General features: G+C 42.1%; 1 protein-coding gene across 1 annotated transcript in view; it reads right to left on the bottom strand.

The window, feature by feature from the left end:
• CCDC178 (coiled-coil domain containing 178) overlaps positions 1–3276 on the bottom strand; it is a 232156-nt gene extending 228880 nt beyond the window's left edge. Inside the window, exon 1 of the mRNA XM_054724454.1 lies at positions 3201–3276. Within this exon, the coding sequence (XP_054580429.1) occupies positions 3201–3258 (58 nt within the window). The 5' untranslated portion in view covers positions 3259–3276. The remainder of the gene's footprint in view (positions 1–3200) is intronic.
• Positions 3277–13290: the final 10014 nt, after the last annotated feature.

Raw genomic sequence — 13290 nt, 5'->3', positions numbered from 1 at the left:
GTGCTGCCCTCCTGCCCTCCTGCCCGCCGGGTGCTGCCCTCCTGGCCTCCTGCCCGCCGGGTGCTGCCCTCCTGGCCTCCTGCCCTCCTGCCCGCCGGGTGCTGCCCTCCTGCCCGCCGGGTGCTGCCCTCCTGGCCTCCTGGCCTCCTGCCCTCCTGCCCGCCGGGTGCTGCCCTCCTGCCCTCCTGCCCGCCGGGTGCTGCCCTCCTGGCCTCCTGCCCGCCGGGTGCTGCCCTCCTGGCCTCCTGGCCTCCTGCCCGCCGGGTGCTGCCCTCCTGGCCTCCTGCCCTCCTGCCCTGCTGCCCTCCTGCCCGCCGGGTGCTGCCTGGAGGCCGCCTACAACGCGTCCAGGGCCTGGGCCGCCTCCTTCAGAGTCCCAGGGGTCCTCCAACTTTTTAAACAGGGGGCCAGTTCCCTGTCCCTCAGACCGTTGGAGGGCCGGACTATAGTTTAAACAAAACTATGAACAAATTCCTATGCACACCGCACATATCTTATTTTGAAGTAAAAAAAACAAAACAGCAAAAACACCGCATGTGGCCCGCGGGCCGCAGTTTGAGGACGCCTGCTTCAGACCTTGGGGCTCGGAGTCTCCGCCAGGCCTGTCTGTCCGGGCGCTGGCGTGGCCCTGGTCCTCCGGGCGGAGGCCGCCGGCAAACATGGCGGGGAGGCCTGACGGCCAAGGTGGCCCTGGGGTCGCAGTGCCGCCCAAGGGCAGGCCCGCCCTCCCTGCAGACACGGGTGCGGCCACTGCACCGCCACCAGGCAGATGGGCTCCATAAGCCGAGCGGTAGTCCCGCTTGGGAGGAGGAAGCGTCCCGCGAAGCGTGGGGCCGACCTGGGAACCACGTGCGCAGCGTCACTGCGGGGAGGCCTGGCGCATGCGCACACGCACGCTCTTCACGCACAGCGTCCCCCTGCCCTCCTGGGAGCCGCGGGCCGTCCTGGCTGCCGCAGGTGAGGGTGCGGGCAGGCGAGGCCGCGGGCAGGCGAGGGTGCGGGCAGGCGAGGCCGCGGGCAGGCGAGGCCGTGGGCAGGGAGGGTGCGGGCAGGCGAGGGTGCGGGCAGGCGAGGGTGCGGGCAGGCGAGGCCGCGGGCAGGCGAGGGTGCGGGCAGGCGAGGCCGCGGGCAGGCGAGGGTGCGGGCAGGCGAGGGTGCGGGCAGGTGCCTGCAGCCCCCAGCACCACATCCTGTGGGCCCAGGCCACGTGCACTCGGACTCGCAGGCCAGGTCGCGGCCCGAGGTGCCCAGCGAGGCCACTGAGGGAGGCGTCGCCTCGTGCACCTGTGCTTGTCGGGTGCCATCCGCTCCTCGTGTGGGCCTCCCGCGGGAGCTGGCTGGCAGGGCTTCTTGGTAGAGATGCCGGCGAGGCCGCGGGCAGGGCTCCAGGCGCTGAGGTGCTGCCCCTCACCCAGGGCTTCCCCTTGGCCCCGGACCAGCCCGCGCTGACCGGCACGCCCGCGGGCTGTGAGCGAGCCGGGAGGCGGTTTGCACCGGGGACGGGTCAGTGCCCCCCAGGCCCACGCTCTCCCGCACCGCAGGTGTCTTTGGGGTTGCCGGGCGGCGGAGGGAGAATGGGGCGGCTGCTGTGGCGGGTTGTGAAAGTGTTCTGGAATCAGGGTGGCGGTGGTCGCACAATATTGTGCTTATACTGAACACGTAGAATTGTTCACTTCAGAGAGGTAAGTGTTCATGGCGTGTGGATTCAAGTTAAACACAGCAGTGCTGTAAGCGCTTTGTAGTAAAGCTACATACTGAGTGAATCTCTCCTTCATTGAAGTGTGATATGACAGTCCAATTCTTTTTTATTATTTACCTGATATGTCAAGGGACATTTGTAGCATTAAAAAATTATATTTGAAAATTAAAAACGCTAAGAATTACTGATCTGAGCATCCTAATTAAGAATATGTGTGTCTGGGGAGGGTGGATGGGGAATCTAAAGAAAGTAGAAGGGGTGATAATATCTGAAATTAGTGAAATAGAAAGTAAACCAACCAACCAAAAAAAAAAAAAAAAAACACCCTAGAGATGATTAAAAAGAAATTATTACTTTGAAAAGGTGAACATAAATGAACACATTTGGCAAAATTGATCAAGACAAAAGAAACGGAAGAAACAAATCCAGTGTTATGAATGTAAAGGAGGAATAGCTGCATATAGGGAGATATGTAAATAAGACACTATTAGCACTATTGCATTAATACATCTAAAATTTAACGAGTTTTTAAATGAAAAAATTATAACTTGCCAATAATGAATTAAGAATAAATAGAAAGTCTAAATAGTCCTATTACCCCTAAATATTTTATATCAATAGTTTAACATTTCCCTAAAAATTAAAACACAAATTCAGCCAAACATTCAAGAAAAATAATTAAAATATTACGTTATTTTTCTCAGAGAATAGAAAATGAATAAACATTCTCTAATTCAATTGTAAACATCTGACAAGAACAAACTAAGTAAGAAAACTTAGGGGCCAATTATTTATAGTCTAGTAAGTATTTTGATATGACCGCAATAGTTTCATGATGATGGACACAACATAAGGAAAGAATTTAATGTTGATGTTGAGAAAAATATTATGTTAAATCATATCTGGTAGAAATTAATAAATAAGACCTCACACAGTGTGTTTGTGATGTTAATGGCAGAGTTAATGACAAACATATCTGAAGGGTGGTAGGTTATTAGGTTCAGTACCTCAGCCAGCAATGATTGCTTTGGGCATAAAAGCTTAAAATCCGCCAAGACATAGTAACAAACACGGAGGCCTGATCAAGTCCTGGGATTTCAACATAGACACCTCAGTGCTTTGCTCGATGCACTGAATGCTCTCTATAGAGGCTGGTGGTTTTGCATGGAGGGTGGGGAGCTTAATGGAGGAATGATGCCAAAGAGACAGACATTAATTTTAACTGGTAATCACTGTTTGTGCCAGCATTCCAAATATTGGATCTAATGTCATCGAAATACAAATATCCTAAACTTACTAACTAATCCAGACAGTGGGTTTTTCTTAAACTGACGCACTCCTTTCGCTTCCCTCACCCTCCTGCCCCAGTAAGTTAGGGTTTGTGACCCCTGAGCCCGGAGAAGACTCCTTACTGCCTTAGCCGCTGCCTCCTTCTGTGACGGACTGAATTGCATTTACCTCTGACCTAGTTTCAATGAAAACCACTTACGGGTAAATTTACCTTTCTTGGTTTGATCATCTCCAGGGGGAGAAGAGGAAATTGTCTTGTTTTCAGGCATGGCTATTTGCAGTATTTTGAGACCTAATTAGAAAGGAAAATATTTAAATACCATAAATAAATATTCATGTATAAAATTGTCAGCTCAAAAACTGATAGGGTAGGCGTCTCATATTATTGAACATATATATATATATGTGTTTGTATATATATACACACACACATATGTAATAATCAATACTAAATTATGTTTAAAATGTAAGGAAATCCAACAACATACTCTTTCTCCTACCAAGACTATTATGATCCTACTTAGGAACACCAAATATGAAAACCCTCATTAAAGAGGGTTCTTTGATCCCCTAGTTTGCTGTTGCAATTCTATAATAGAACTAATAGTAGCTACCTCTTTTAATTTGTAGACCTAAAGCATTATAGATCTTGGAGATTAAAATAATTTAGTTAGGTTTTTTATTTTACAACTCAAAAATCCTGACTGAAATTAGTAAATTCATTCAGTGTAAAAAAACGACTTAGGGAAGAGTGCTGTGAAAGAAAACCATGAATCCAAGTACAGGGCTTTGTGAATCAACCCATTTACTCCATCAAGACCAACTTATTAAAGGAAAGGAAGCTATAGGAAAGTACATAATTAAGTTCTATTTTATATCAACATTTAATTTTTTTAATTTGATGAAAATTGTAGTTGAAACATACACTCCTATTTCCTCTTTTACACAAAATTACTAGGAAAAATACAAAAAAAAAAGAAGAAAACGAATTGTTTCAGAAATGTAGAACTGGGTAACACTTCTACACTTTCAGATCTTTTTAATAAAAACGCTAATAAAATCTGGTGAAAACATTGTTTTTAAATCTTCCTAAAAGCATCTGAGAATTAACGAGGTGATAACGAATACCTAGGTCAAGATCTGATAGGAGGCAGAATCCAGAGGGGTGAGACCAACTTGGAAAGCCCCTCTTCCCAGGGCAACACCTGACCTGGAGGAGGCAGCGGGGAGCCTGGGCAGCGCTTGTTACGGACACACACAGTTTTGGAAACAAAGGAAGCAACCCAATGTCTGCCAAGCATAGGTGCCCTGGAAAACTAACCCCGTCCTGGGACCGAGACCCCAGAAGTCTGTACCTGGAGGAACGGAAGGAAACAGAAATGAAGTGTATGTGAAGACTGCCCTCGACTGAAGCCCAGCCTCAGATCAGCTAGGCCAGTGGTCGGCAAACTCATCAGTCAGCAGAGCCAAATACCAACAGTACAACGACTGGAATTTCTTTTGAGAGCCACATTTTTTAAACTTAAACTTCTTCTAACGCCACTTCTTCAACATAGACTCGCCCAGGCCGTGGTATTTTGTGGAAGAGCCACACTCAAGGGGCCAAAGAGCCGCCTGTGGCTCGAGAGCCGCAGTTTGCCCACCATGGATCTAGGCAACTCAGAATCTCACCCAACGGCATTGGTCCTGTTCTTGAGTTTTCTGTTAGAATTTTGTTTTACTTGTTTCCATACTTGAAAGCATCTTACACAGAGAATTCCTGTTGTTAAACCACTCTTGGTTTGGCATCTCAGCAGGTCACCATATTCCTCAAATTTTATTCGCTTTCTCATTGCTTAAACAAAATTTTTGAGCTGTCAATGTTTCTAAAAAAAAAAAGGAAACCCTCTTTTACCCATTTTTCTCTCATGATTTTATTTGTAACTAGAGGCTCGATGCATGAAATTTGTGCAAGGGGCTCGGCCCTCGCAGCCTTCTGCTTCGTCAGGAAGGTCGTTGGACAGACGTTCTGCTGTTCAGTCTAATTAGCATATTAGCTCTTTATTATATAGGATTGTTTGTTTTAGGTATTCTTATTGTGAAACATTGCATAGCAATATAAAAACATAATCTTCCTTCTTACAATGCAGCCTAAGAAATAAGTGGCTAATGATAACATTCAAATTCCAATGTATTCCTCAGTGGCCACATTCCCCTTCCTCCCACACCAGAAATTACAAGCATCAAAAATATAATCCCCATGGTATCAGTTTATTTTTATGACATATGTATCTCAAAACAATATGCTGTAGTTATTAGTTTAGAGTTTACCACTTTATATGAATGATATCATACTCCACAAATCATTCTACAGCTTCTTTTTCTCTGGTACATTTTTGAGGTTTAGCTGTGTTGTTGCACATAGCTGCATTGCATTCTTTTTCATGCAGAGGTTCTCCTCTCCAGGAACATTTCAGTTGTTTAGGAATGTTTCCCTGTTGTAATTAAGTCGGCTATAAAAACATATATTCTTGTATACTTTTCTATATTATACTAGAGTATCTCCAGGGTATACATATGGGAAAATACATGCTGGGTTATGCTTGTTGTTTTTATTCTCTAACGATTCTAGATATAGTCTTGTGTTTTTAATATGCATTACAAAGACTTTTCTCCTAGTTTACTCTAATTTATTTTTAAACCATTTTATTTTTAATGGATATATGTGTGTGTGTGTGTGTATATATATATATATATACTTATATCCATTAAAAATAAACCATTTTAATATATATATAACGTATATATATATTAATTTGAGTCACCAGTTGCACAAATCCACAAACAATATCAAAAGTCTGTAGTAAGACAACTTAGAAAACTTATCCCAACACCCTCAAATGTTAAAGCCTTACACTCAATGATAGTAAGTTCCATCTACTCTTCTAAAACTTTATAGATTTTATCTTTGTAAGGTGCTGTTTCTTTTTACCCATGTTACTAATGGATTTCTTAAGGCTATGAAGTTAATGTCACTTTCCCGTTCTTTCATATTCTCATGACAATATTAAGCAACTTTAGACTTAGTCTCACATCATCTCAGCAGGCATGAGTCCCTCACACATGCTTCCTAGTAAACTTGCAAACATCCTGATATTCTTCCAGTAATTATGAAAAATATTTATTTGTTAACTCTTGCTGTTTCTAACAATAGTTCAGCTGATTTACTTTATCCAAATCTAAATGTGCCCAATAATAATTAGAAATCTACACTCTTTTCACAAAGAGGCTTTAAAAAAAAGTCTGGCATTGGGAAATACTTCATAAACTGTTAGAGTATTAAGAAGGAATTAATTTTTCCAACTTTTCACCCTATAATATGGCTGAGATTTTAAATACATTTCTTTAAATTTTATGGTTCATTCAAAAATTATGTCAAATGTTCTATTTATATAACTTCTAAACCCCTAAACCAGTTAAATCCAGCTGATAAACACAGAATACAAATGCAGACCATCAAGCAAGGCAGCGAACAGGAATTGGAATCAGAATCCTGGCCAAAGGCAGTGATCATAGATTTGGGTCTTGACTAAGCAGAGAAATGACCAACCACTACTGAGACTGACGATCTAAAAGGTATAAACCAGATTGCCAATTATATTGGCTTTATAGTTGCAGATAACAGAAACTCAGTATAAGCAAAAACAAATGCAACACACACACACACAAAGAATAGCTGCAACATAAAAAGGACCACCTAAGGAAAAGATACTGGTCAATTGTCAAACCTATGTTATAAGATGCTAAATATCAGCAGTCCGTCCATAAAAGAAGCAGGAATACGGGGACTCACATGTCATCAGCATTCCCTTTTCCTCAGCCTCAGAGACGCTTTTCATATTCATTCTGGTTTTCTTTCTACAACTTGACTTTTTATATAAAATTTCAGAAGTTTTGGCTGTTGTCGCCTCCTGAGTTTCATATTGTAGAGCATCAGCCACCAGAAATGCTGGCTGTTTCTCAGATATGATTCCAATTACCTCTGAGAGGATGTTAATTAGCCTCACTGGGGCCACGTGCCTATATATTCAACCCAGTCCATTGTTGCTGGGTAGTCAGGATACTATTATTACACTAGCTTAAATCTGCTCTCTATTTCTGGGCACAATTATAGTGAGGGGTGAGGTCACTGTACTGGCAGAGCCTGGCATCACTATAATGTTGGGGATGGTGAGATTGGGGGCAAGAGACTGTAGCCTAGAGGCTCTATTCCAGAAATGGCTGGCAGACTAACAGAATATTTCGGCAATCTTTCAGGAATGTTTGTGACTATTTGAGTTTTTCTAACTGCAAACAAACCTATGTTATAAGACACAAAGCATTACATTACTAAAAGTTATTAAGGAGAAGCTACAAAATCATTAAGTATTTATATAGGAAGGATTTGGGGAATGTCTGAGACGGCTCAATTACTTTCTAAGATCCACTTCACTTCAATACTCAGAATGCTTGATTCGTTTCATTTTAACTATTTATTGATCCTTGTAGCAATTTATAACTTGCATCTTGTTTATGTCACTGTGCGACTTGTTTAAGGTACAGAGATGAAGAAGACATAATCTGTGCCCTTAACGTACTCACCATTTATATTATAAACATTTTAGTGACAACAAAGGACTTTAAGACAGAGCCTACAAGTTACATGTTCGTGAGACAATGAAGATATTTCTTTGAATATCCCTGCCACTCCTTGCCTCTTTACCACATGTTCACCAGTCATCCATCAAAATAAGCCACGTGATTCCAATTTTCCAATCCCTTCTTCACAAATCTTTTCACTCCACCTTTTCTTGGGTCTCTAATATAATGTCTCATTTTCTCGCTACAAAAAGAATTTACTTACTCCTTCTTTCTGTACTTTCTGATCACTTCAGTGTCATATTGCACTGATCATGTATAGTTTCCTAAATAATTGTGCAAATGTGCATTTTTTTCCATTGAATTATGAGACCTGACAGGACAAGGATTTTGTCATATTTATTTTTTTATTATCAAATCCCAACAGAGTGAAAACTCAAAAACAATGATTGTTCATAAAGGGAAATAGAATAACCTCTTGCCTTAAACATTAAAAAGGTTCATATTTATAATAGGCTACAGGTCATAATAATGGCATAATACTATGCCAATCACAGATTCTGGGGGAAACATTTCAGTTTTCAACATGTAATTGTTACGATTGATTCTTGATAACCATTTTCAAAGTTATTTCAAGAAACAGTGAAGAAAAATGATTATCAAATAAACATTAAAAGCAGACGGTGCGACCAAACATGCATCTATCAAATATTGGCTTTCATTTTAAGCCGAGTTCCAAACCTTTAAAAATCCTAAATTAGAAAGTTCATAATACCACAATAGTAACAGAAGAAAGAATAAACCCTTCTTTGAGTGTTGCTTTCACAAAGAACATCTTTTCAACCTTTAATGTACAATAGTAAAGAAAATTGCAAAAAGACAAGGTATTTTTCCACATATTGCCTATAACTACCCTATATAATAATCCTATATAGTAAAGAGGTAGCCCTGACCGGTTTGGCTCAGTGGATAGAGTGTTGGCCTGCGTACTTAAGGGTCCCAGGTTCCATTCCAGTCAAGGGCATGTGCCTTGGTTGCAGGCATATCCCCAGGAGGGGGTGTTCAGGAGGCGGCTGATTGATGTTTCTCTCTCATCGATGTTTCTAACTCTCTATCCCTCTCCCTTCCTCTCTGTAAAAAATCAATAAAATATATATTTTTTAAAAAAGAGGTAATAGGCAAATTGACCATCACTCCAACACACAAGATGGCTGCCCCCATGTGGTCAAAGATGGCTGCCACAAGATGGCCAGCAGGGGAGGACAGTTGGGGGGGACCAGGCCTACAGTGGAGGACAGTTAGGGATGACCAGGCCTGCAGGGGAGGGCAGTTAGGGGCAATCGGGCCAGCAGGGGAGCAGTTAGGCATCGATCAGGCTGGCAGGGGAGTGGTTAGGAGTGATCAGGCTGGCAGGCAGAAGCGGTTAGGGGCAATCAGGCAGGCAGGCAGGCGAGCACTTGGGAGCCAGCAGTCGTGGATTGTGAGAGGGATGTCCGACTGCCCATTTAGGTGGGATTGGGCCTCAACGGGCAGTCAGACATCCCTTGAGGAGTCCCAGATTGGAGAGGGTGCAGGCTGGGCTGAGGGACACCCCCTGCCCCATGCATGAATTTCGTGCACTGGGCCTCTAGTCCATAATAATTTATTTTCTAAACCTTTAAACTCTATTCCTTTGATTCCTAACCTCTCTTTCTTTAATGTTCTATTGACTTTATATTATGTCTGTATTACATCCAATAGACTAGAGTTAATATGCATTAAATTAATATTTCATGGTCTTACTAAAACCAGGCACAACTTCAGAAAGATTAAATATCATTTTCTCTGCAAATCAAATTAGGACTGAAAATTTCAATTTCTACACATATATTCAGAAAGTTACCATATATCATTCTGTATTCTGAATTTGAGTAAAGAGATGAGCTTTTCACCTTCTGGTAATTACTTGAGACATAAAGAATGGCAAGCAATTCAAATCAGCTTTCATGATATTAAATTATTTCATAAGCCAGTGGTCGGCAAACTGCGGCTCGTGAGCCACATGCAGCTCTTTGGCCCCTTGAATGTGGCTCTTCCACAAAATACCACGTGTCTGCGCGCACGTACAGTGCAATTAAAACTTCGTGGCCCATGCGCAGAGAAGTCGGTTTTCGGCCTGAGCAAGTCTATTTTGAAGAAGTGGCGTTAGAACACTCTAGGGGCCAAAGAGCTGCATGTGGCTGGCAAGCCGCAGTGTGCCGACCACTGTCATAGGCCAATATCTAGTAATAAGTTATTATTTTACCTCTGAGTTACATCAATGATTTTATAGTGAGCACTTTTACATTTGCTGACAAAATGTAAAGTACTTAAATTGTTCATGTTCGACAACTGTCTCAAAAGCAAAATAATTCTTACAAATTTGAAATTTCAGAATTGTTATGGAAAAAATACTTTGTTAATTAGGAAACACTATGCCATTTTCCTAAGAGATAACTTTTGCTCCTGAAGAAATATGCCTTTCAATGTTAATTTTTTAAAGAAAGTCAATAACTATTTATTGACCACTTCTTTCTATTTCTGATAGATATTTGTGAAATATAAGAGAATGATGAAGACACAACCCCAGCCCACCAAAAGTTTTCATTTAGTTGGAGAAGTTGCTAACTCATGAAATAGCTAGTGGAGTCTTGACCCAAGGAAAACAAAAAAAATGATACCTTGCACTTAAGACACGCCATGTATTTATGCCTCCTCCTCCACAGCCTGTGGGGAAGCTACCATTACTCCCCTATTTTGCAAAAGAGACGCTACAAGCACTAAGAGGTTCAGCTCTCGCAGGTCACTGTCTTGTTTCTGTGCAGTGCAGACCCGGGGTTAGCCCTAGAGTCTGTGACCTTGCTATTATGACCATATTGTCCTGCTAAAAGGAGACCCGTGTCGCCCTAACCGGTTTGCCTCAGAGGATAGAGCGTCGGCCTGCAGGGTCTCAGGTTCAAATCCGGTCAAGGGCATGTACCTTGGTTACAGGCACATCCCCAGTAGGAGGTGTGCAGGAGGCAGCTGATCAATGTTTCTTTCTCATCGATGTTTCTAACTCTCTATCCTTCTTCTTTCCTCTCTGTAAAAAAATAAATAAAATATATTTAAAAAAATAAAAATAAAAATAAATGTGTCCTAGGGTGAGACAAAAGTAAGACGAGTTCTCAGAACCTACAATGTGCTATGTGTGCAGTAACTCTTTAAAATAAGAATTGCCGGGCCAGCATGGCTCAGTGGTTGAGCATCGACCTATGAACCAGGAGGTCACGGTTCGATTCCTGGTCAGGGCACATGCCTGAGTTGTGGGCTCAATCACCAGTATGGGACATACAGAAGGCAGCTGATTAATGATTCCCTCTCATCATTGCTGTTTCTATCTCTCTCCCTCTCCTTCCTGTCTGAAATCAATAAAAAGATATTTTCAAAAAATAACAATACAAAAATAAAATAATAAAATGTTCAGTATTTCCTAATCATTAAAAAAAAATGTAAACCTGGTTTGAACAGAATCAGGGAAATGTTTACAAAGTGCCTGGGACTTTAGAATTCGTCTCAAAACTAAATAGATTAAAAGCTCAGATGTAAAAGAAAAACAAACAGCTAGAGGAAACTGTTTATATAAAAATAAGATTAGAAAGGCCTCTTTGAGCATAACACCAAAAACACATACAGTTCTAGAGATATGACTCCATAAAAATGTAAACCTTCCAGCTATACAAATATCACTCAAGTCAGGAAGAAATACTTGAAATGTGGTAACAAAGAGTTTCTGACTTATATATAAATAGCTGGAAAAACATTGGCAAGAAAAAATGAAATATCCAAGCAGAAAAAATGAACAAAGGACATGGAAATGGCAATCCCCAGACACACACACACACACAGGGCGGGGAGGGGGGAGGAGTGAGCAAATTAATATAGGAAAAGTGCTTAGTCTTCAGTAATTAACAAAAATGTGTAACTGTTCTGCTGAAGGTGTAATACAGTAAAGTAATAGAAGAATCAAGTTATCATATAACAAAAGGTAATATAGACGTGCAAACTGCGAAAGAATGTTGCATAAGGCAATAGCATGTTTATGAATGGATATATTACCTGAATCCTATCAGGGAGAGAAAATAATATATGATATAATAGTACATGTTTATTTTGAGAAAGGAAACTATAAAAATCTTCAAAAGGCCTTTTAAAATTCAGGAATCATCATACTTAATGAAACAGAAAATGTGAAGAAAAATCACGTTTACCTAGAAATTATTTTTATCTAGGTAACCATGTTGCAAATCCCTTACCTTCATTAGACAGACAAACTAGATGATGTAGAATATTTGCCCCCCCATAGAGCCCAACAAAGAACCTTAACAAAAGTACGCTTACGCTTGATAAGCACCTTCTTGTGAAAGTCTTTTCTCTCTCACCTAAAATGGGAACCTTTTTGACACTTTTGGTATGTGTAACCAAATGGTACTCTCCCCTCCCGTAATAGCGCCATGCTTGTTAAAATATTATGCCGTCAGATAAATGTATTGAAATATTAATGTGTCTGTTCTCCCCATATGTTCCCCCAACCCACCCTCTCCCATCTTAATATCATAGCAAGACGTTCTGGTTCTCTGTCTCCAGGATTTGGGCCTGGAGAAAAGCAAAGGCATCCGGACCTATGTTTAATCTTTAGTGCATGGGCTGCCCCAGAGGGGAAGGTAGGATCAGTGAGTTGGGTAGAAGTATTCCTCAGACCTGGTGATGCAGGAGGTCTGGGAATCCAAGAAGGATGTGGCTGCAACCAAGGAGGTGACCAGAACTGGGGGAGGGGGCAGGGGGAAAGAGTTGGTGCACATAGAGAGGCTGTTTCATGTGCATTAGAGCTTCCAACTGCACCCGACTTCCATACTCCTGGGCATCACCCCAGCAGAGCTCTGACATCTAATAGGCCCATGGAAAGATGGGGACACCCTGTGGAACAGACGACATGGAAAGAGGGTGCTGGGACAGTTACCATACTTCCACATGCTCAGGTACATCCAGAGACCCCAAATACTTAGCACAAATGGTTTGGATGGATGTAGGGAGGGGGATAGAGGTGAAACCAAGAATGAATGATGGCATATTTCCTGCTGAACTGATGGGATGGGGCCACCGCGTTTGAATTTAGTTGATTTAGAGAAAAATGTTTAAGAGTTCTTTACAGCGTTCAGTGTGTGAACTGAGACCCAGGCTTTCTCCACCAGTAGAAGTATATTATTGCCGGTAGAAACTCACTCCCTTTCCACAGTTTTTCTAATGGACCTGTAACTTTCACTTAAGGAGGGCAGTCATATATTTCTCCAGCCCAAATGTTAGCATTAACCCGTCATGCTCTCACCCCCTACGCCACACACACACACACACACACACACACACACACACACCCCAATTCTTCTAAGTGCGTGTGCCAACAAGGGCTCTTCTCATCTTACACACTCTGGCCCTCCAGCAATGAAGAGACAGATCTCTTTTGAAAAGTGCGTCTGGTAACTTATGTAAAGAAGGACTGAACCTAGCGATGGAGAAAGGTTATCTCCATGCTGTTTCTAGCTACACTTCTTTTAAGATGCATTAGTACATTGCATGCCTTTGCCCATTGACTTAATTACTTGCTTAAAGGTATCAACAAGCAGATTTTA

This window comes from Eptesicus fuscus, chromosome 12 (genome assembly GCF_027574615.1).
Source record: "Eptesicus fuscus isolate TK198812 chromosome 12, DD_ASM_mEF_20220401, whole genome shotgun sequence".
NCBI classification, from domain to species: Eukaryota; Metazoa; Chordata; class Mammalia; order Chiroptera; family Vespertilionidae; genus Eptesicus; species Eptesicus fuscus.
This window is presented reverse-complemented; position numbering and strand designations above follow the sequence as displayed.